At 48.2% G+C, this 25,237-nt stretch overlaps 1 protein-coding gene across 4 annotated transcripts in view; it reads left to right on the plus strand.

The window, feature by feature from the left end:
- The window catches only part of Dgk (diacyl glycerol kinase 1), a 70,742-nt gene that overhangs the window by 30,701 nt on the left and 14,804 nt on the right, over nucleotides 1-25,237 (plus strand). For all 4 annotated transcript variants that reach the window (XM_076812436.1, XM_076812438.1, XM_076812439.1 and 1 more), the window contains exons 3-5: nucleotides 532-620; nucleotides 23,034-23,168; nucleotides 23,511-23,727. In XM_076812436.1, the coding sequence (XP_076668551.1) occupies nucleotides 532-620; nucleotides 23,034-23,168; nucleotides 23,511-23,727 (441 nt within the window). The remainder of the gene's footprint in view (nucleotides 1-531; nucleotides 621-23,033; nucleotides 23,169-23,510; nucleotides 23,728-25,237) is intronic.

A 25,237-nucleotide genomic window follows, 5' to 3' on the forward strand; every position in this document is an offset into this window, starting at 1 on the left:
ATCCTGTCCGTTAAGTGCATTATGACGTCCGCGGGGGTAGATTAGGCCAATGGTCTCCTATTATTAGTCGATTCCGCGGCGTTGTTTCCTCTGCAAACAGCTGAATCCCAGACACCAACGAATCGATCGTTCTCTCGTTCGACCGGGACGCTTTCTTCCTTATAGGGGAGCCGCCGATAAACCAACTGAAAGCAAACCTTTTTTCCCTCTCAACTTGTTTTCTTAGCTGATCCATTCGCTGCAGACACTCGTTTTCGAGCCTGCACCGGGGGACATCCCATTCACGTCGATTTCATTGGCGCAATCAGTGTTCGTTCACTCGCGGTTCTTTTGGTGACTGAAGCTGCAGATTATTGGGTTGATAGTTGGGTACCAGGATCGGGTTCATTACGGGGAGTGTGGAGCTGGTTGGTGTGTCATTTAACTATGCCCCCGTAGAATTGTGTCCAGTAGATCGCTTCCCGTTATCCGAAACCTATGATGTCGCGTGTCGGAAAGTGGAAATTCAATCTGAAACCCACTGTGTTTCAGATTCAACGCGAAAGCTACAGGATGTCCTCACCGAATTCTGCGGATCGAACACAACGCCCAGTGGCGTGCCGAAGTACCACCCGGATGGCGTAAGTTGAACCGAAATTCCCATCAATCAATCCGCAAGCGTTAAAATTTAATCCGCCGATCCTTCGATCGGACCCCGTCGCACGGAATATTTAAGCACTCGATTAATCTCTGGTATCAAAGGACCGCCAGAGCAGCCATCATGAAATATTCCTTTGACGAGTAGTCCGAATGGAATTACCTCTCGAGCGAGATAGAATGTCGAGGATCAAAGTTTCTCCGAAACTTAAAAATTACCGCCCACGCACTGGAGAATAATGGGACATTATTAAAAACCTCCAACAGCGTTCCACTTCGTTCGACTTTCCAGCACACCGAATTCTTCCATTAATTTCCCGCCAGTCTACCGCGAAAAGAAGTTCAGCGCGCGTTACATATTAAAAACCCACCACCGGCTGCCGAGAAATTCACTTTAACTGGCTGGAACGTATTCGTTAACAGAGACGCGAATAAATAGAAGCTAGCCGAGGCTGCTTGATTAGAAGAGAAAATTGATTTGCCCGCGATATCAGAGGGCGATATTGAGTGACACCCCGTCGCAGAAGCAACGACGCTGAATGGTCAAAAATCTAAAAACCAATATTTTCTTGCGACGATTTTTAACACGAGCGTAATCCAGACCCTTTATTTTTATACGAACGCTTGAAAGAAAACAAAATAAAAGCCCTCAACACTCAGAAAACACTTGACTGTTTACTCAATAAAAAATCAAGATCAACTCAATTTGTTTGAATGGACTTGTATCTTTTTTTTGCATATTTATATTCTCGTTAAAACAGTTTTATAGTACATTATTACGAATTGTGTTCCGAACGCTCGTATATGCGACGCAGTATAGGGCGGTTCAACGGCAGACGCGAATCGGTATAAATTAACACTGGATATGATTGTAATGCGAACAGTTGTGGACAGGCTTCGGTGGCCTGGCGATAAAGCAGTGGATAAATCAGGATGATCGTGATAGCGGGTATAAAAGTTGGCGACCGTAAAAGGCACAGTCAGCAGCGGTTAGAATTGCGTCTGCTTTGCAGGAGACACTGTGCTCCGTGGTACATCGCCGTTCAATGCGAACGTTCAAGCACCAGCACACGCCCGCGCGCTGGGCACTTAGGCGTGTACAACAGCCACATCCACAGGGAACATCGCGTTAGCATGCACCGTGGAAACACGCGTCCCATAAAATCCCAAACTATTCCTGTGGCTATTACAGTGGGAATACGTCTGGGCCCCATGTGAACAGGTGCGAGTTATTGCGAGTTTATACCACTGTGTGTGCGCGCGTGTGTTCGCCCGTATTTGCTGCGGGGGTGCGACGGCGTAGCCAGTCTCTCCCTGGAACCGACACGGTCGCATACAAACGCGCCTCGTTTTACCCGAAGGGTCCGAAATTCGTTAAACTTCTGCCGTAGTCGAACGAGCTGTTTATTGTTTGCGAAAAACCCGTTGCAACGGGAAGAGTTGATTCTGATTGTTTGGGAAGGTCCGCTGCTAAAAAGCTAATGGCACGGGAGAGAGTTGGATTGTTAATTAGCAGAGGAGACGAATTATTCATCATTATCAGGACACCTGATGTATCTGCGAGAAATGTGACATTTGGCACAGATTGAAGACTTTTCACTGCTCTTAATTTTCTTTTTTATTATCACTAATCGTATTTATTACTCTAATAGAAGGAACCTGAATATTTAATTTAATAGTTCAATTTAATAATTTAAAGCACCAGATGAAATTTGCAACGTTTCTCGCAACAAATTATTTCCTAATACTTGGCAATGTAGATGTCGCGAAGTGAGTTGCGCAACATTCACGACGCAGCCGTGGAAGAGAACTAAATGCAGACGTGGGAGAGAGAGGCTTGATATAAAGGATCGTTATCCTTGTGCCGGATAACGATGTATACTCGTCTTTCACGGTTTCTCTGTGGCTGTGACGCGCCGCCCGACAATCCATCAGCCCCGGAACATTATCAGCCATCGTGTCAACTGCGATAACAACCCCGTCGTTATAGTTTCATCCTGGCGCGGGGGACCGGCATCATAAATTCTCCTAATAACCGGCTATTATTGACACTCCGTGTGTCCCGATAAAAATTATTATTCCCCCCCTTCCGTGTCCCGGCGAAAGCGATTAATTCTCATTGTCAGGGAGCGAAGGAGTCTCTGGCCGGAGGCTTTTAATCCGGCCAGCGGTTTTCTCTGCTTAAATCACGGTTAACCGCGTCGAGATAGAGCCACTTTAATCCTACTTTCTCTGTTTGCAATCTGCAGTTAATAATTTCAGCTGTCGCCATACAGATAAACGTAACGTCATCATTTCGCCGGTGATGCTGCAACACCGCGTATGAGCAGTTTGTAAATACCGCGGATCTACAAAAGTAGCAAAATTGAGATTTCGCGCCTACGGTTGCCAAGCGCTGTTTCACTTTTTTTTAAAAGTCACACCATGTGAAACAGCCAATAGGAAGCCGCCTTTTTACCAACGGAACCAGCAGGTTCAAGGATGCCGTGAATCTGTCTCTCATAGCAAGTTGGCGGCAAAACCGCGCATTTACAGAGAAATCAGGTGAAGCGACGGCACGTTTGGTGCGTGAAAGTGACTTAGCACAGAAATCAAGCATTTTTATGACGAATTGATGTTACTATTTATTACAAGGCGTGCTGAAACTGACCCAAAAAAGTTCAGTCAAAGAGATCCCTTAAAATGGCTGAAATATTAAGTTTTTTCTTCCTCCTGTGAAATCGGTAAAATGCAGAACCGCGGTATTTACAAACTGCTCGTACGCGGTGTTGCAGTATCACCGACGATTTGCCCCTCTATTTACCATATCGTTCGGCTACGCCCATCACTCGGCACGGTCTAACAGAATGGTGTTTCACTTTGGCCTGGTGCACAATTGGGATTGTGACTTTCGTGGTCCAATCTATTTTGCTCCAACTGTACCGTCGACGTGCTTTGATTATTCCAAGCATGTATAGTTTGGGATTTGAACGTCTTGGCGAAATTTATAGCTGGCTGGAGCACTGAATAGGTCCTCCGCAAAGAGTAATGCACGTTAGCTTGGTAGGGAGCTTAGTTATCAGGCAAGAACGAGTGACTTGGGGCTTAGAGTATGAAGTAAAGATTCTTGCTTGAAAAAATAAATATCGAAGAGCGACAAGTGATTCTTCGTCACGCTGCTGCTCTGAAGAAGAGGCGCATGATTTCCGAGGGCTCTGTCAGCGCAGTGGCGAAGGCAGCGATACGTTTCACTAGTAGCTAACCAGAAGCACAGGAAAAGGACAGTTTGTCAAGGCTCATCGAGGCTCGTCAGAACTTTCAAGTTCGCAGAGGCTTCTCAGATTTTTGGGATTCAACTTTCTCCTTATACCTTCGAAGCGAACGATCCGTTATCCTTGTCGCTGGGGAAATGAATCGATTCACAGTAGATGGACGTGCGTATGTGACCGGTTCCCACATAAATCCCATTCATTCTCTTTCTATTTTCTGTACCTAAGCGGAGAGCAGGGCACGCTGCGGATACACAAATAGAAGACGAGATTCTTTGATCGGGCGAAATTACTCCCTCCTTTATTGCGCGAGCTTGCGGCGTGAGAAAGAGGCCCATCAGCAGCCGCCTCGGCCTCGGAGGAAATAACAGCCGCCGCCACGCCGGTTCTAAGCGATCGTCGATGTAATTTGAACCTTCTTTTTCGTGGCGTCCGGGAAGATGGAGAGGGAGAGAAGTGGCTGAATTCGTGCGGAGAAAGGAGGCTGGCGGTAAAGAGAGTAGAAAACAAGCTCGAGCGATGTATCTTGTTGCGCGCTGGTCGAAAGCTGCGAGGGTGCTTCGAAGTACGCGATGAAACTAATTCCCGGTTACCTCGAGACACAACAGCCAGTTTCTACGCATCAACTGTCATTCGAGCTCTAATCGCACGCTTCTCTTATTTCCACCCTAACGTTTAGTGGAATTTTTATCTTCCAAAAGGCCACGCCAGGCGCACAAGGAGCTCGAGAATTTGCGGCCGCAGGGAATTCGGAATGTTTCGATTGGATGATAACCTCAGGAAAATTCGCCGAAAGTTTTCCACCGCAATCTCGCAGGTCACGTGGAAAAGATTGAATCCGCTACGATTCGCGCCGCGAACTTTCCACCAGTTGGCCCAGCCGACAGCGCGCGGCGGTCGAATCGTTCGAAGAGCAGAGGATTGAAATTGAACAAAGGAAACAGTACGAGGAATCGCAATTAGGGTGCAGGGAATTAAATTAGCCCCTCCCCCTGTGGTCCGTTTGTACCGGGCAGATTGCCTCGCATATTTCCTGCATTAGCTATCCAGGTACGCAAGAACAGACCGTCGAGCATCGACTGATAGCAGCACGCGGCCGATAACGACTCTCCATAGGAATACGAGTGGCTCTGTCGAAACTCGGTTGGCTGGCAAAGCGGCTTACAGACCCGCGACTCGTTTGCACCAAATCAGCTTTGCCTTCGCGATGGAATTCTTTCGAAAAACTTGAGGCACTTCCCCGCGGCGAAAGCTTCCTGTGCTCTCTGTCCGCTCCACCTCGGGAAACCTTCGATTTCGCGATCAAAAGGGGCCAGCTTCTCCACCCTGTTTCTCGTTTCTTCGTAGTTGGACTGCGGGAAAGACTCTATCGAACTTTTCAGCGCGAACGAATCTCTGGAGCTTCAGACAGGAAGAAATATGCACGGTACATAAATTCTACGCGTCAGACACTTTGTCTCGAGCAAGTTCGCCCCGAGGAAGATCTCTCCTCGGCTCGATGATCGCCGCGACAACGATCTATCACGAGTAGTGTTCCTTCTCGAGAATGCTTTCTCGAGAATTTCTCGAGAAATCTTATAATTGCTTATTTCTTATTTCTCGAGAAATACTACAATTTCTCGAGAAACTTAAGTCTAGGAAAAATATTATAAATCTCATTTATTTTCGTAAATGAATGTATTACTAGTTAATCGCGAACGTATAAGCGCATCTATAATTTATAATACATTTTATTAATAACATTAGAACCTATATGAATTTCAATAGAAAATCACAGTACAGAAGATTCGATGTTATTAACTGCTGAAGGTGCTCTTAAATTCTTATTTCAAAATTTAGAAAAATTGTATACTGAATTAAGTACCTACCGAGTTTCTTGTGGCTATTAAAGAAGAAATATAGAAAAGAGGAGATAAGACTATTGTATCCCGTATAAAATTTTTGCATGATCCAGAATTTCTTCCAAAAGGGTCAAAAGACGCATTTTTTCATTTAACAGCCAAGATAGATATTTATAAAACGTCAAAATATAACAGTAACAGATTTTACCACAAAAAAATAGATTCGTTGACGCTACATTAAACGCATTGTTCTATTTAAATATACATATTAAAACCAAAAAGTAATGTTTCGCTTTGCACAAATTTTGTATTAAATAAATAAATTTACCAATTATATTTAATATCTATTTTTTCATTTACACAAGTTTTGTATAAATTAGACAGGAATAATCATTTAGTTAAAGTTTTCTTGTGTTTTTGATAAATATTATCAACATTATTCCAAAAATATAATTTTTGCAATATTTTTTCAATTTCTCGAGAATTCTCAAGAAATATGATCTCATTTCTGATTTCTCGAGAAACTAAAAATATCGCGAAATCAGGAACACTAAACACGAGGGATGACGATGGAGATAGATTTTTTTTTATGGTAGTGAACTTGGAACTCTGGAGGACAGACTCCGATTGAAAATTTGAGTCGGAGCTTGGAATGCTCGGAGGATCTTCCTGCCTTTCCGCAGCAATTAACGTATATACCTCGAGCCGACGAGATAACCAAATTTCGGGAGCACTCGAACCGAGGGAATCGCAAAGCAATCATGCCGAATTAAGGACGCGCGCAATATCCCCACGTCGCGTATGTCCACGTCCCGTGCGCGGAGGAGGCGCAGCTACGTCTCGGAAAGGGGAATCAGAAGCTTCGGCTTAGCGATAGATCAGTGACGAAGTCGAACTTAATTGAGATACAGCCGGAAGATCTACGCCAACTACTTGAGCTCTTGAGTTGTGAACTAACTGGATCCTTGCACCGAATTCATCCCGTTGACTTAACGTTGCACTGCTAGCTCGTTGTCTTGCACTTTGGGAATTAAACGTGGACAAAGAAGAACGGGAAGACAGTCGACGAGTGGAATCCTATAACTTCACTTCCCTCTGCGATTCGAAATCCCAGGCAGAAGCTTTACCACGCGTGACATCTTTTTTTTACAAGGTTCAACTGTCATCCAGATCCAATTCCCTCGAACAAAGGGACGGCGAATCTGTCGTGTACAAGGTGCGAAGCTTTTCCGCGGAACGACGAGCTTTAACCTCGCGTGGAACGCTGAAATTCCCACGATCGGTCCCCGACTGAGCATTCGAAGAGGGATCAGGACAATCGGTTCCCGCGATTGGCAGAGCTCGAATCACGGCGATTCACTCCAATCGACGCGCGGGGATCACCGCTGGTAATTAGAAAGTAGTGTTCGCGACGGAGATCGGATCGCGAGTCGATAATTAGAGGGGGAGGGAACCGTTGCCCCGGTGCTCCGAGATATTCGAGCGTAATAATTCGACGAAAAGGATCTCGTCTAATCGGTCGTGAAACGTTGCCTCCGCTTTGGCCGGCAGCCAAGCTGACGGCGTGAAAAATCACGCCGGAACGGGGGGAGCGCCGGAATCGCGCTAATTTCCGCTAATTTTACTCGCTGTGTCGCCGCGGCGCCAGCCTCTGAAATGGTCGTTCCGCTGGCAGGTGAGAATCGCCCGGGCGCGAGCAGCAAGCCCAGGAGCAATTGGCCGTGCGATTAAGGAAGCCTTTGTTCATCTTTCGACGAAGCGAACAATGTACTTGGCGCGCTTGCACGCTGGATTTTCCCTGCTCCGAGATGCTTGTACTGTTTACACTTCCTCTGTGCTCCCGGCGATGCTGATGTTACCCTTGATTCATGGGGTAGGATGAGGACGATGTGAATTTCAGGCAGGATAATTATTCAAGCTTATTCGCGCTATCCTTACGCTCACAATTAAAGCGGGCTGCCCATGCGGAGTCGCAGCTGGACGGTGGTTAAACCGTATCGCTTACAAATTGTCTAGAATGTTTTTCTTTTCGGTTGGGAAAGAACAGGTATCGTTTGACAGAGATGGAAAAAGAGTCTACCAAGCGCGAAAGGAATATTTTCGCTACAACCGTAGCTGTTACCATTGTTTTTCGGTATTTATTCTCGCGGAAGCGTTATTTCACGAAGTGTTACCGCTTTCACTCGCGCCCCTGTTACACTGCTCTCGGTCGCCAGACGCTCCCTCGGCTACTCGCAGATAAATAGAAGCGCTACGCTAGTTTTATTTCGAGTTTCACCGAGTTAAGCTGACCCCCCGCGTTCAACAATTGTTATTTACGGGCCCGGGCAGAGTCGAGGCTTTGGCGAGCTCGGAAAATACCGTGGAGCGAAGGAGTAGTTCCTCGTTGAAGCTAAGATTTGATGGTTTTCTGTAAGAGCCGACGATTGTCGCGTGGATCTTTGGAAATCGATGAAACATAGAAGTTTGGCGCCCCCCCTTCGGGTCTCTATCTGGACTCCTACTTTCGTTGATCGACCGTGCCTTAAATGCCTAAGATAATTACGTGCTCGCGTAGAAATTAGCTCACGGTGCTCGGTTCCCCAAGGGCGGCCCACAAAGTTGCTAAGCGCAGAAGACGACAGAGACGCGTGCCGTTATTTATTTATAAAGACGGCTTTTCCTTGCGAAGAAAATACATCCGCTCTTGACCCTTACGCTGACCTTCTTCTGCCCCATTTCACCTTCTCACTCTCTCTCTCTCCTCAGCTCCTGCACCGATTAAACGCGCTACTTTACCCTGCCGGAGTCTCGTATAATTATCGATTTATTAAGCGTGCGCTTTATCCTTGCCTGAGCGAAAGTAAACGTGGAAGAAACAGAAGCATGGATGCTTAAAGAGTCTTCTCGCGCGGGGCACTACTACGACACGTATTTGCTCATTGTCTATTACGCTCCGTCTTCTTTAAACGAGCGCTGTGAGTCGACGATAGCCAAGATTCTTAAGTAACCGGAGCTACGCAAACTTCATTCTCGCGGGTATGGCAGGGCGGCAGGGAAATATCTCGAGGCCTCCCCCTTCGCGCTTCGACCGGGCAGGCGCGGCGAGGCTCGAATTAGTTACGGGGCAAGAGATGATCCCGAGTTAAAAATGCGAGTTAACGAGGCCCGGATTAGCCGAGGGAGCCTTCCCAGTAACTGCTGGACGATTATGGGAATAAAAGTGGCGTATCGTCTCCTCGCTTCGGCCCAATTAGGAGGAGAGGTCGTCTAAATTATACCGAAACTCGGTAGTAACGAGCCGAGGATTAACGAACTCTTCCAGCGATGCTGAGTGGATTATTAAACGAGGTATTATACAGGCCGCGCCGTTATCAGCGGCCGGGAGTTTAGTGATAATGTCAGCCCACTGGAATACTCAGAGATTTATAGCCGTTCTCACGGATAAAATGAATATAAACCTCGAGCAGCTAATCATTTACTTCGAGCGTCGCCGCGCTACGTAAGCGGGATTCAACGATACAGTTAATTGGCATCGGAGAACAATCACTCCCGCTGAAAATGAAATTAAACGTCCACGCATCTCGGGGCGGCATTGTCTGCGTGCTCCCCTTTCCCGTAGGGGTGTCCTGTAGCGATGCGTAGTTGGCCTGGCCTCCAGGTTCGTCCTTCGTCGCCGAAGGACAGGAAAAGGCCGACGGTGGATGGCAGGGCAGAGACGGTCGGAGAAAGGTAGAAAAAGCGGGGTGTGATCGTGGACCGCAAGGGTGCGGTTGCCTAGCTACTACGTGACGTCACCTCTGACGCACTCGAGAGCAAGAGAACGGTCGGCGGGGGTGCGACGAAGAAACGAGATGAGGGAAGAGCGAGGTCAACGCGTCATCATCCACCGCGAGGAGCGGAGTGGGACGAGGGGAGGGCCACCCGAAGGTGGATTGACCGGATTACGCGGGGATATCTTTTCGGGGATATCTAGCGGCCACGTTCCTTCGTTGCGTAGGGATTAATTTCGCCCCAGCTCGTGGAACGATGGGACAGGGTGACGCAGAAGTGCTCTACTGGTGCGGGAACGCTTCACTTTCCGATGTTCCTGTTATTTATTAACGCACTGGTACACGGGAGGACGAATGGCATCGGGCGGACGCATACGTCTGATCACATTTAGGTGTATACTACTTGGGAGGAATTAAACGCGCGAGCATTGGAACTGTGGGGATTGAAACGACGGTGGTTCGTTTCAAGGGGGTGTTGGTAAACTTTTTAATGCTATTTTTTAGGGAATGTGGTGGAATAAGTAGTCTGCTTAAATAGGAACGGTCTGACGAACGTGTTCTTTATTACGTTTAATAGGCAGGGGTAACGAGCAGTGTTGATCGTTAGCACTGTGTTCCCCCGGTTTCTGATATTCTTGGAAGCTACTTATAAGCTTGGAAGCTTGGAGAGCATTGCCCGCGACGAAAGCTGCAAGTAGCACACACTAGTTATGGTCAGACGGGCAGTTTACTATTACGACCTTCGTCTCCGTTTCAAATAGCGTAGACAAATATTACGACGAAGCATGTGTTGGGGTCTTGAAGCGGGTGAAGGGGGGGGGCGCATTAGTTACGGGAGATCGCTAACACGATGCTCATTTGGTAAGAGAACTGTCTGTGTATGGTGCAGAATACAAGCTTTCGTTCGGCCTCGGATCAAGACACTGTGACTACACGAAAGACTTTTCAAGGGGAATTGAATTCTTATGCGACGGAGAAGTATGGCACAATAGGATTCTAAAAGCCCGGGAGGGAGACAATGGAATTTATTGTTGGGCTCGAATGCTTTGCAACCATAGAATCATACATATATCACGATCGGGGATGCAAGGGGGCCTCTCCCTCGGCGAGGGAAACTTCTCGCAGACGCGACGCGAAAGAGCCGACGGATATTACATTTTCTCTGGGTCGTCTCATCTTCCCATGCAACGATTATGGCCACTGATGTCAACTTACTCACGCTCGATGAAGCACATCACGGCTGCTTGTGTTGCTTCTGAAAACGATGATGAAAAAGACGGGGCGCTTAAGTTAGACGCTCCTCAGAGGAGGGTTTCTTTGGAATCCGCCGTCCGTAAACGCGCGCGAACACGTGCGCCGCCTCCGTTACCGTATCAGAAACTCTTCATCGAATCGTTACCGAGGGAATCTCTCCCGTAGCGCCACTGCTTTGCACGAATAGCTTGCGCGACAACGTAAACTTGAGACAGGCAATTCTAAAGCCTCCCTCTCATTACTAGATTCAAGTGACTTGATTTCAAGCTACTTGATTTCAACTTGACTTCAAGTTTGTGTTCAGTAGCGCGAGCTGAAAGACTCTCTACTTCGCTTGAAACTCGAAAGAATATTTCAACTCAAGTGAGCAACAGTTTAGTGATAATAGTTCCAAGTTACTTGAATCGACTAATCTGAACGAGGCTTGAGACCTAGCAAAGAAATTTCATCACGTTGCACCGAAGTTGACGATAAGTCAACCGTGTTTCTTCGTTCACTGGTATACCGCAAGCTCGCTTTCGGCTGTGAAGCACGGAGAAACCAACGACGCCTTGTTTTCGCACTTCTTTTCGCGAGATCTTTCATTAAAGCCCGGCGCAAACAAGCCCCGGCCAGTTGCATCGTATTGATAAAAGCCCCGGCTGGAATGGAGGAGAAAATAATGGATTGGAAACGCGGCGGGGAACGGAGACGGAAGCAATAATTGGAACACTTGGATGAAAGCAGTCGGCAGTCTGCCCGCAATCCGTTACCGATCGCTTTATTTATTCATACGGCTGGTTTCTAATTAACGATTGTTATTCAGAGCCACGACGCGTCCTGGTACACACGTCCGCGGGAAGGATTCTGTGGGTAAGTTCAATGGAACCTTGCATCAGTAATGCGGACGAACAAATCCCCGAATCTGAGCGTGGAAATTTCCGATACCGATATTGATTTACGCGTTCTCACGGAAGAAAGTCTGCGGAAATTTCGCGTCTAGATCGCGGATGCCCCGGGGAACTCTACAAATTGGACGTGAAAGTTCTAAGTATGAAAGTCGAGGGGCACCTTCTCAGCAGGAGAATGGAATGGAAAAATTCGCAGGATTTTCGCGTGGAATTCGGTGAACCCTTGCCGGGAAATTTATCACGCTGTGTCAGAGACTCGCTCGCGTCATTACGCCGTATCGCCTCCCGCGAATCTCGCGCTAACGAACTGAGTGAACGCTTTGGACAGCTGGGGAAACGATAGAAAACGCTGGGCAAGGGTTGCGCGCGGTAAGCAAGCGGCGGTTCGGTCGGCAAACAGAAAGTACGAAATTAACGAGGTGGCCCGGCGCGCCTACTTGTCACGGAAGAATTGCGAGTAAAAAGCGAGCGAACCGCGTGAAAATGTCGCCGGATCTCGTGAGAGATGCAGCAAGAAAGTGGTGTTACAGGACAGTGAAGCGCGGCAGATACTTGCAGGCGAATAATTAGCGCTGTTTTACGAGGACGTTACTCCTCGATAAGAAGAGTTCCGCGGGACTTGCGTAAACGCGCGATTACGAAATGTCCGAGCGTGAATTAAGCGCGCGAAACGCGTGTGATGGAGTCGCTGGTCGTTACCGCCGCGACAGACCATTCTGCTTCAACCAGCCCCGACGATATTAAATTCTCATCGCGGGAGAGCTCCGTATTCCGGCGATAAAACATTAAGCACGCAAATTCCACGCGAACGAAACAGCGCTGGCTGCGGAGCAGGCTGCAATATAGACGGAGCTTTACGTCCGACGCTATAGCACCTCCTCCTTATATTTTTCACGTAAAGCCGTTCAGCGTGAAGAATTCGTGCGCGCTGATATCGAATATCGAAGGACAGAGGTACGAAGGGAGGCGCGAAGCGAATACGTCGTAGACGGGGTCCCGATGCATATTCGAAAGGAGGGCGGTACGTAGATTTTTTCCCCCCTCGTTGCAATAAGAGACGCGAAAATATAGGGACGGATGGGGTGCCGGCGTTCCAAAGAAATCCTGCAGTTGAATTTACTATGCAATTCCGTGAATTCCCCTTTGTCCGTCTCTGCGCGCCGTCTGTGTTTGGCTTGCTGTGCCTTTCGCTTCCTGTTTGGGTATATCCGTTCCACCGAGCTTCCCTGGGTCGCGGGAAAATATTTACCAGCCCCCTTCTACGGTGCCCAGGGGCAGGGTTTTTAACGCGCGGAGCGAAGGGGGCGGGCGAGGGCGCGAGATTAAAGCGACGCCTCGGAAGGTCTCCGGCTAATCCAACCTGGCCTGATCTCTTTTCTTCGTTGCATTTCGAAGAGGCTGCCTTCCTCCTTATCTCTCGACTGGATGAAGCGCAGCGGAGTCGAAGGGTTCGAGGGATTCGGCGGTGTCTTTCTTTCTCGAGTTACTCGGGTCAATTCTCTTTTTGGGGGGAAGGCATCGAACGATGAGAAAGAAGGATTATACTGTAAGTAATGGAGATGCAGTGCAGTGCTGTTTATAAGCTGAGCTACGCTGAGTTTGTTAGTAGGGGAAAGTGGGGTAAAACGGAACGGGTGGGTAAAACGGAGCACCAATGTTTCTGTTAGATAAGAGCTGCGAATGAGTTGGTATCGCGTGACATGGAACCAAAGGGTCCTCGTAGCATTTTGTGATAGACCATAGAACCCTGCACGCGTTATTTTTCCATTAAGAGAGTTGGAAAAATTTCCGGTATCGACGTTTCAATATTGCCTTGGACTTTCGACCACTTTTCGGTACTTGGATTTGGAAAATTAATAACGGCAAGTGCATCGTTGGATTCTACAGTCCTTACGCTACATTTTCACGTATATAAAAAGTTCTTTACCTCGCGCTGAAGTGTAAATATTAAATGTTTACTAAATGATTGCATGTAAAGGGTGGGCCCGTGAGGCCTGCACCAGTGCTGAAAAGGAAGATGATACATTTGTACGTGATTTTTGTTCATAAAATAATAAACAAACCGTATTAATCTATCCTTCCTTTACGATATTATATTTATATTTGATTATTTCCCGTAATTTTCATGTTATCTAATAAAATATTTTCTCTTATATGTATAATATATATTTTTGTTATATTTTATTTGCAATAGTTACACCTAAAACATATATTTATAGATTTTAACATAAACGAATACATTTTAAATCATAAAAATAAAGATTTTGTACGTTTACACGGTCTTCGAATGGGTGTTCCGTCTTACCCCACCATTTGAGCGAGGCGAAGATTTCAATACCTCCGGTAAATTTAATTTTTCGTCGTTTCCAAAGATTTTTCTTAACAATGACTTTGATTTTCTTATAGTCTAAGGTCCACTGAAGACTCCTGTTGAAGTCTCGTGTCTTTTTCTCCTCCCGATTTTAAGTTACCACCTTCCAAAGTTAAGCGTTCCGTTGTACCCCACCTTCCCCTATTTAGGAAGCATTATAGTGCTTGCGTGCAATTCGATAATGAATGACGGGTTTCGTGGAGAAACTTCTGTGCTACTAAAACAAGTAAGTACTCTGTTTTCCTTTGGATAATGCCTCGACGCTCGATTGCACTTTTTCGATCAGCCGAAGAGCGTCGAGATTGAATAGGTGCGAGGAAACAATTCCTCTCCCATTTTGTTCCTCCCCTTCGTCTGCTATTGCGCAACCGGCTATTTTCCTACACGTTACAGCGCCCTTTTAAAACATCTAACGACTGCTCGCACTATAATACAAACATCTCCTGTTCCAAGTAACCCACGAGAAAAAGAGAAGAGAGGTTGAAGGGCCGAGAAATATGGTTGAGCGCTGGCGTCTTAGCGGCTGAACGTCAACGTCTTCCGTGATTGCGCCGACAGATTCCCACGCTAATTAGAAACAGCGGAGAAGGGAACGGAACGGGGGCGTCGGTCGAAACTCTCCTCTGCTAATCAGAGTTGACCGAATCCCATTTCTCGCGTTACGGTCCACCGTCGTTTCACTGTGATCGTCGCGCTCGATGGAAGGATCGGGGAGATCTCGCGCAGATCGAGATAGCTGCGAAGGGCGAAATTAAAATAAGACGATCCTCCGTGTCTTTACTCGGATTGCTTTCCGTGGAGACTCTCGTGGTCCCTGGGGATTTTCATCGAGCAAAACGGCGAGAGAACTACCGCGGACGGGGAAGTGAGATGTGCTTGGCGAAGCTCAGAGAAGTGTGCTCCGAGCATCGCTGTACTCCCAGAACTGTACGATCTCGATTGTATTCCAGAGGATCCAATCCTTTTACAAAAAAGAAAAATCCAATCCACAGCTGTCGATTCAATTAGAGTGTTCCATCAATCAAGCAAAGCTGTAATATTTCGCGGCTATCGAGCGCCCAAGGAATATACTGTTTGCGGCAACGAGGAATGATGCAGTGACGTCATTGCACAGATGCACACCAGATGCAGCAGTGGGTGCACCGACCTTTGTTCCGTCACCCCGAGCTGCAGCTAGTGACGTCACCGATCTGCCCCCTTCCGTTTCCATGGGAACAATGACGTCGTACTTTTCGGGCCGTGAATATCCGCGTTCGCCCCGCGGTCGTCGAACCGATTCACGTTTTATCGGATGCAAGCGTGACCGATCTCCTTCGAGAGAGGGAATTTCATTGTAAAAGGTTGCTCGCTATTGTTGAAGCTATCTCTCAGGCACTCCGCGTAAGTCCACGCTTTGGATCAGCGTGGTCAAAGGTTGCAGCACGTTTCCCTACGATACGTATTAAATACAAACCATTGACAATGGGACGCATGCAAATGCAGCTCTTCTACTTACAAGGGAACACCGCGAACCCGGACTCATCGATTGGAACGCAACTTTGTGGGCTTTTAGAGTGACTCGAAACAAGAACAACGGTGTGTGTTCACCTGGGCCCTATCGCCCTGTAAGGGGGTGAAAACTAACCCCAAAAATCAAATTGGCACTTGCACTTTTTCGCGTATAACTCTCAAAGTACAGCGGACAGAGAAAAATGTTTCAAACAAAAGTTTAACGGTGCAATAAGCGCTACAAACTTCCTTTAACTAAATTTTGAAAATAATTCTTTTCGTCAGTTATATATTTTTTTTTAACTCTTTTCAAAATTTTGGTAACGGAAGTTTGTAGCGCTTATTGCACCATTAAACTTTTGTTCGACGCATTTTATCCTGTCTGTTGTACTTTGAGAGTTACACGCGAAAAAGTGGAAGTGCCAATTTGACTTTGATGTTAGTTTTCACCCCGTTAAAGGGCGGTAGGGCCCAAATGAAACACACCGTTGTTCTTGTTTCGAGTCACTCTAAAAATCCACGAAGTTGCGCTCCAATCGGCGAGTCCGGGCTCGCGGTGTTCCCTTGTTAGAATCACTCACTGAAACGGAAATATTTGGCCACTATACTCTTCTGATCCTTAGCGCTTCTCTTTGAAATAGAGAACTGCCAGCTTTAAGTATCTTATTCATACTTAAGCTTGATAGGAGAGGGAATAGAGAATAGATGGACGTGGAAAATACACCTCGAATTATTTAAAAGATATTTCCTTGGGATCTCGAAAATATTGCCCGAAGTTTCGAGGAATCCCGCGTTGGATTTCGCTAAGGATGACTCCTCGGGCACGAAGAGGAGCGGAGATAATCGCGAAAAAAGAAACGCCATCCCCTCTGAACGTCGATATATTACCCTCGAAAATGTGCTCCCGCGTCATAATCGTATACCTTGCAGCTAACGGCCGACCTCCTTCGTTCTGACAACACATAACGTGCGTGTTACGCTGCCGATCTTTTATAGCTGTTGGGGTTGCAAAAATAGGAGGGCTAGGGGCCCTCCGTATGAAATAATCGCACACATTTCGCCGGCGGCTGGAGCGCCGTCTATTCGGGAACGGGAGAGGCCGGCCGCGCCGCGAACAGTCGCGAAAGGAGGGCAAGACGCCGGGTCTCGAAAGCGATCCTCTTCGCGCTATTGAATCCGCGCCTTGGAAAAAAGCGTGGATGCCGATTGAACCCGCGCTCGGAGCGGCTCGTACTAGAGCACACGGTCGACTGGACGGAAACAAACATTGAAGCCGGCTATTTTCAGAGCATCAGCCGGTCCACTGTATATTTAGATGAAACGTACCCATCTGTCATGCACGTCGTGAACGCGTGTGTCTACGCAACTACATATTCCCTTTCGAGTGACGCACTCTGGCAAGGGTGCCACTGACCTCCTCAATAAACAATGCAGGAGAAACGTGGATCTGTAGGCCAGTCACTTCTTAATTCAAACGCACCGTACCAAGCTGATGGTACCGGAGGGTAGCACCAAGTTAGCTGAAGTTACTCTTCAACAAACACTCCCCATTACGTTCTATGGCAACTCCCTATCGTCCCAGGCAATCTCCTGGCCCCGTCCATTCAATTTCACTAGCAATAAGAAAGAATGATCCTTCGGTGGATGTTCGTTTCCCGATGCTTAATATTCCAGCGAGGCTGCCGTCATTAACGTTTGACGAGACTCACCCCCGCCCGTTTGGAAATAACACACTCGCTCGGTTCCCGTAGACAGATTTAACGGTTCCCTCGGAGTTTTACGGTACAGAGCCTTTTTAAATTCTGATATACACAGGCACTATTCTTAGTCGGTCCCCGCCCTGCCGCGATTTCAGTTTATTTGAACGTTTCTAAACGGAAGGAGGCAGCGCCACTCCCAAATGGCGCGTCTATATTTGTTTTAATCGATCTAAAATACGGTTTAGACTTTTGGACTGTTCGCCGTCCATCGACGCATCCGCCTTCGAATCGCAGCTTTTTCGCAGCCCCCCGTTCGCGAGGGGATAAAATGGATGAAACGTTTGATTCCCTCGATTTAGTCTCAGCGCGCAGTAGAGTCTCCTGGCTAGAGCGATGGAAAGTTTAAGTCTCATCTTCTTTCTTCTGTTCTTTTTTCCGCTACTCAATCCGCCGAAGTTCAGGTCTAACTTCACCTCGGACGGCGTCGTTTAATTTCTCTTCCGGCTTAACTCGGCGTGGGGCGGCAATTTCTTTTCTTTTCTTTTTTTTTTTTTACCCCGTCGCGCCGAAGACAATCGAGCCGGGAGATTTAATATCTGTCCGACGGTCTCGCGTGCCGGTACTGGTTCTCGTGGCTCGAAACCGTTTCGCGTTGATCCGCGACGATATTGGACCTGCAGGCAGGAGATTCGCCCTGAACAGCCCCTCCCCGCGGGAGTTACTTTGATGTAATCCAGCCGCTATCGGTTCGAAAAATATCCGACGATACTTGGCCGCCCTTCTGGGAGCGCCCGAGAGGCTTCGAGCGTACTAGAACCCTATAAATACGGTCAATCGAAATTGCCTTTAACGTCGATCGAGTAAACGTGTAATATCGCCCTCCGAGTGGGCCATTTCGTCGGGGAAAACGGTCTGTCGCCAAATTATTCTACGAGTTCCCGCGTCCTCGCAAAGAATCTTCCCTTCAGGGCTTCATATTATGCGGCTTGCATTCTCGAAAGTTGCTGGCTCTCGACGTATTTTATGCTCGAGCGCGGGAGGACACTTGGCGGAAGCGTTCGGTTAAAAGTTTCCCTCGGGAAGTTCGATTCAGTGGCTTCCATTTTGCCGACGTTTAACGAAGTCGCGATTCACCTGTCGAGACGACGACCCAGAAGCCAGAGACTTTCCAGTTTCAAAACCGGAGAGCAGCGGGCATAAATCTCGCCGGGCGTGGAACAGCCGGCTGGCCCGTACGCTGGATAAACGACGCGCTCGTGAAACAGATGGGGTCCAAGTGAATTTGGAAGAATCCTAGTGTCCCCGCGAACCCCCGTTTCGCTGTTCGCAATGCCGCGATGCTGCTAATAAAGGAGGAATCTAAAGTTGAAGTTACAGTCGAATTTCGTAACGAATAATTAAATGAAAATTTCTCTGAAACAGAGTGGACACTTCATTCTTACGAGAATGACGCATTCCACGGCAATTACTCGTTCAGAGACGATCCGCAGAATATTCATGAAATTCGAAAGCGGAAGGTTCCAGTCGCCAGTGACGCTCGCTGCATCCCGAGCGGAAATGGTACACTTGTACTACTGATTTCTTCACCAAATTCGGAGGATACTCGTTGCAGCAGGAGTAAAACGTAGTAGAATCTGCCCAGCTATCGCGAGAGGGGATGAAGAGCTTATTATGTTTGAGCAAGGTGTGGATTCCCTCCACAAGAGGTTTAATTGAAACCAACCCACCTGCGGAGCAGGCAACCTTTAAGGTCTCCTTATAGCCAGGTACACACGAGCAATCGAGCTATTCTTGGCACCTAAATTGTTGACACTGTGCTCCACCCCCCTATCGAATGATCGAGCGTGTGTGGTCCCCATAATACGTGTACACACGCGCAGTGTTAGCTTCAAGCTCGTTTCATACGCGCAGGTAAAACCCACCACCATGTTTCTTCGCTCTAAACAATTTTTTCCCCCCTGGAATTCAATTCAAAACGATACTTCGCCCTTGATAGAAATCACAGAATCGAACGCCCCACTTTTCTAAACCGTCTGAAATGGGGGGGGGGGATTTGAAACCAAACCCTTAACAACATCCTACCAAAGGTAAAAATGTTATTCAACGAATATCCCCCGCGAACGAGGGATTAACTCATCTCGTCCGGCTGGAGGGTGAAAAATTCAACCCGCATTTCTATTCACGACCGCGAAGTCGTTCTAATTAGAAACTGCGTTTACAAAGGTGGACCTGTATCGCGCATCCATTGACTCGTACCACTTACTCGCTGCCCGCCTCTCGTTTTAGGACGCGTAGGATTACCGAAGTCGTTGTTGACCATTCCGACTAACCCTGGCGCGCGTATTAACGGCTGCAGTGAGTCAGTTTTACGGCAGTGGACGTGACATTTGGAAAATACCAACTGTTCCAACAATTCCGCCGCGGCTATACTTTCCCGCTCTGACCCATATACCCGGCCGTGCTTATCGGGGTTATGACGACCTCACGATGATGTCATCGGCCCGCTGACGTCACCAGCACTCCCTTACGTGACCATTGAGAACGACCCGGTTTCTGCCTCCCTTCAAGCCTCCCACCAACCTTCGTCCTCCTCCCTCCCGCTCGTCCTCCCGCCGTTCAGCAGCCCCTCTCGGTCTCTGTCTCTTCCCCAAAGCTTAATGGCCGTGTCCTGTCTCATTCATGCGGATATTCCTTCCACCGACAAGCAAGTGACCCAGTTTCCGGGAAGCTTCGTACGCCCGCGTCCACGATAACCCACGCGATACCGCCTGATTCTTTATATTCCCGACCGATCAACGAATTTCCCTGCACGCCCGAGGGTGGTATCTTCGCGCGACCCTTCTTTGCCAAATTCCTGCCAGCTCGCTTCGATTTCTTTCTGGGTCAATTCGGCATTCGGTCCCATAGAGATGTTTCGGGGTGTTCGGGCCAGTGTCTTTAAGTGGGTAGTCGAATGGTAGGAGGGTGTGCGTTGAATGTTTCTCGAAGCTCTTATTCATCTGAACGATGTGTGCTTGAATCAATTTTTGCAAGAACATAGGTTTGGGAAATTACAGAAAGTATGTGCTGCTTGAGGCACGTCAGTTCCACCGCGCGTCTGACTATATACGATCCGTTTCCCTTGCTCGCTCTACTTGCTTCTCAGTCTCCTGCGCCGGTCCCCGCTCACATTTCACGCGCACTGTTCAATCCCACTTCCTTGTAACTTTAGATAGGCGCATTATTTTGAAAATTGTATCGGATAAAAGTTACCGGAACCAATAAGAAACTTCCAAGCGATGCTCAAGTTCGTCAGCTGTTCCATTTAACATTCCGAAGTTATCCCCTACGCTCTTGGAAAAAGAACTTCAAATCCCTTTTCCTGTCCGCGCGAGGTATTCTCGCTGGTTGCGTTAGAGTTAAACCTCTCTGCATTTATACGTATAACAAATGCCTCGTTCTTCTTCCGTCAGATTGAACCGCTGACGACGGGAGTCGAACAATGCGAGGGGTTTGTAAACGCAATCGGATTCGACGGGTGCAAGGGTAGCAAGCTTTCGCGGCTCTCTGCATTCCCACGAAGATTCAATGGCCTCGTTAAAGTCGGCCAACTCTTTCAATGAAGTCAATGAAAACGCAACGCCTGGCTCGGGATAAGTGACCGCTCGTAAACCGTAACGCCGGCGCAGGCACAATCGTTAGTTAACCTTACCGCGGGAGTAGCTGAATCGACTATTCTGCTGGAGGAACGTTGGTAATTGACAACGTTTGCCCACCGTGCGGTCGTTAGGAACGCGAAAACTGAATGTAAAATACCGCTCGCACCCGGTAAATGAACGTTCCACCGTCGGCCAGCGAAGTCGGGTGGTACTCCGCGAGTTGGATGCTCCTCGTTGCGATGGTTCAACGCTAAATCTATTCATACGCCGCTTGCGAGCATCTTTTCCTCGATCTGTACAGAGTTATCCGAGGGAACAACTGCGGACAATGTTTGGGGAGTTTTGAGTGAGACTTGAGCGACTGGAGCGAGCTCCTAGGATTCCAATAGAATCCAGAAAGTTGCCTTAGGTACAGCTTACTGCTACGCTAAATCCATCTGATTCCTCAGTCACCCAGATTCACGACCGATTGCTTAAGGATCATAAAAATGTCCCCTCCAAAACGGAAGACAAAAACCCTTCTGCCGCGCTGATCCTCCCCCCTCAGGAAACAGAGACGCGTTCCAAAAGCAAACAGCCCGCTCGCTTTAAACTCGTAAAACTTACGATACACGCGAAGAGCAAAGTGGTCCATTTGAACGTGAATTCTCGATGGCCGAGGCTTTCGGAGCGGCAGTTTGTCGGGGATTTTACAGCGTTCGAACGCGGTCGGGGAATTTTTACAGAGTTTCCAGGGTTCGTTGCTCGTCGAAGACCACGGCGACGATACGAGTCTCGCGCAGGTCTGAGGCAGGCTGTGAAATCGAAATCGCTCTGTTTCGGGGCAATCCCGCGCTTTAAGACGGGCCCCTGTTCGGCTATCAGCTAGTTGCGCCCTTTCGCTTTGTAACCGCTCCCGCCCCCGCGGCTTTATCGTCCGTGGCGGTCTGGTTTTGCCGAGGGACGAGGAGAGACAACTGTTGGGGCAGGCGGACTGAACGAAAAAAAGGTAAAAGGCAACGCCCTCCGTCCTTGGTACGGGCACATCGATAAATGTCGTTCTCGAACGGGTGTCCCTCTTCAAATAAAGCGCGAAACTGGGTTGGTCGTTAGCGAAACTCCCGCCAACCGGCTCGTTTCCTCGTCAACTTTCACGCTCGGGCAGATAGCAGCGATGACTCGACTGTTGGCCCCTCTTTTGTAACCTTAAAAGGTACCTGGACCCATATCGCGAACTCCCTTCCTATAGCGCGGGAAGTCCTACTCCTTAACTGTACACGAGCGTAGGATTAGAAAAGGGCAGCAACTAGAAACGTCCCTTTTGGAATGTCATGGTACAATCGAGACCGCGCTGTTCCTAATTGTTATTCATGGACTCTTGACTAATGAAAGTTAATTAATCGCCTGCGAATTTGCGTTAAGCCGTCTGTGATTATCGATTATGTTAATAACAACGCTCGTACGTGTGCGTGCGGAGAGGGCCACCGTGCGCGCGACCCCAATTAATTAACGGCATTGGAGAGCTTCACGAAGGAGTGTTTACCTGTGCACAGGGCACGAAATTAATTCAGAAAAAAGAACACTTTCAATTATCATTCGTTTAAAACAGTCGACGCTTTGTAATATCCCGTTCGATTTCCATTTTTTTTTTTTTTGCAGGGAATATCACAATGTAACGTCGGCTGTTGATCAACAGGTACACTTTCACGGGGAAATGTCGAAGCATCTGAAGCAATTACGCCGTTAAACAGACGCTCGAGTATCTTCCACCTGAGCCCTCGTGAAACTTAATTTCACCTCCGCTCGGAGTGCCATCGACGCTTATTGCCTCCCCCGAATCTTTCCCCAGATATTGTCCCTTCACGGTACCTGTATTTAATATCCCCGCGGAAAGGCTGCAGCTTCGATCGAGCCCCTTATACGGTCATTCTGAATGCGAGACGATTCGAAATCTCATCTGCCCCGAGAACGCCGGTATCGCTTTTGTGTGCCGAAAGCCTGCGCGTTAACCGGGTCTAGACCGCCGCATAATCCGTGTACAATGGCTGCTGATCCATCCCGCGTACCCTGGGCAAACTGTTTGGCATTGCTGATTACAAGTTGGCTACTCCTATTATCGGGCTAATACGTTCATCTCGCGTCCCGGAAGCCGCCGGATTGCCTGGCCGCGGGTGCCGAGCAAGAAACGCCCCTTGCTTACGGCCTGTGTAACCAGCGATTGATTCTCTGCTTCCAGGACATCGATTACGATGGGTTCCGCAAATTTCTGGACACCTATCTCGAGGTGGCCACGCCCGACGAGCTGTCGCGGCACCTTTTTCTCTCGTTCATCAAGAGGGTTTCGCGCGGAGTCGACGGGAAAGCTTTCAAGGTACGTTCGGCCGAGTGACGAAGTTTCTTGCCCGCGCTTTGCAAACCGCCCGCTGTGTATGCCTCCCTCCTGAAACTGGATTATTCTTTTCAATCCTGTGGGATTGAAAAGCTTTCGGGGCAGCCATCGATTTCTAAAGTTAGCCCCTTGTTGGAGGATGTCGAGGCGAATAGCGGGCGTAGATACATATTCGATGCCCCGTAACTTCTCGCTCGCTTAAGTTTCGCGAATAAAGTTAAACGGAGCTGACTAGAATACCTTCGACTTATATTTGTATAGTAACGGAGGCTTGAGCCAGGCTCTCCGTCAACTGATAATGAAACGTAAGAATTTCTGCGTCAGGAGATGGCTGTCTTGTCGTCGACCACCGCCTGTGCCGCCATCACGTCCCACACAACGTCCAACAGCAACGTGAACAGCACCGGTCTACCTGGCGGAACGTCCACGGAAAGCCACGGAGGCTCTTCCTTGGCCGACAAGATCCATGGCCTCACGGAGAAGCTGCAGGCTCTGGGACACCACCGAACGGAGAGCGAAGCGTCCAATAGGACTCGTACAGGTACTTAAATCATATTCCGATCGCATATTTCCTGTGGGAAACGGAGGCAAAGTGGTCGATCGTGTTTGTCAAGTGAATCGCCTAGGTCTTCGACAAAATCTCCCTGCTTAATACCTAAAGACAGCTGCTGTATTTGGAGTGAAAGGCTGTAGGCAAACAAGAGGAACAACTGCTATTCCCCCCAATTCCGGGTGCTAACTTAGACATTCAGACGTCGGCGTAGGAAATGTCTATTTAGTCTGTCTTCTGACGGCAGATCCGAGCCTTTAATAAAGTTCACGGTGAATCGCGTTCCACCGGCACGGCAATGTTGCGCATTATTGACTTCCTCCTGCTGGCCGAGAGAGGCCGGATTGTTTACCGGCAGCGCGAGACAATTAATGTTCCGAAGATCGTTTGCTGAGAATATTATCACACAATGGCGCACGAAGCATTGCGGAAGGGCGATAACGGGAGAGCGTTGAGGTTTAATGCTATTTAAACTGCTAGCAGAGGATCCTTTCGCTATGGAACTTGCTTTTTAATCGCGTAAGTTTCCCAGTTGCTCGCAGCACGGTCCTGCAAAGCGGAGCAAAAATATTCCAGGCCGATACACTTTGAAATTGTTATTATTATTATTATTTCGACGGGAGAACCCTTTAGTATACAAAGCTTGAACAATTCAGTGCAATAAATATATATATAAAATAACGTAACATAAACAGAAAAAATAAACTAAAACGGAAAATATAAAGTAACGAGAAAAACATAACAATATAAAACGACGAAATCGCCAAACAACTGAGCGCAAATTAAGGAGATGGTAGTCTCCTAAGTGCCAGAGTCCTAAACGAGGCGAAGGAGGTTAAGGAAATATCTAATTCAGCAGGGCACTGGTTTAGCTCCTCCGTAGCACGATTAATGGGATCGGCAGAGATAATAATGATAATTTGGGACTCGGGATACAAAAAGGGGTCTCAGACGCAGTGACCGTTGCGGAGCATGAAAACAAATCCTTGCAACAAGCTCTTGACAGTTAAAATCGACGTCATTGAGCAGATGAGGACGATAAACAACGCGGTCCCGTGTCTCCGATCGTCCAGCAGCTAGGAGCAACGGGTCTCGGCGTTTAAATCGGATTTCGGAGCCGTGCCACGGTAGAAATCGATCGATCGCACAAAGTGGGTCAGCAGCAATGATCACTGGTTTCGTTCGGTGATTTTATCTCGCCACGATTCGTCGGAGGTGTCAATTTTTATCCCCCCCCCCCCCCCCCCGCCCCCGGCTGCGCCATGCATCAAAGACGCCCATTGTTCCCTGGCGATAGCTGGTGAATCGTAATCGGCTGTGTGGATCCCGAAAAAAAAAATAGCACGGAACGCACGATCTCGGCCGGCATTGTGCGACTGGTTCGTCGAAACGAGTCCCCGATCGTCCGCTGGCCTTTTTCCCCTGAAGTTCTGGGCGCGAACGAGCGAAGAGGGGACGAGGTGGGAAGAAAAATCAGAGATAGAAACTTGGAACTTGAGGT

The sequence above is a fragment of the Andrena cerasifolii genome, chromosome 5 (assembly GCF_050908995.1).
Source record: "Andrena cerasifolii isolate SP2316 chromosome 5, iyAndCera1_principal, whole genome shotgun sequence".
NCBI classification, from domain to species: domain Eukaryota; kingdom Metazoa; phylum Arthropoda; class Insecta; order Hymenoptera; family Andrenidae; genus Andrena; species Andrena cerasifolii.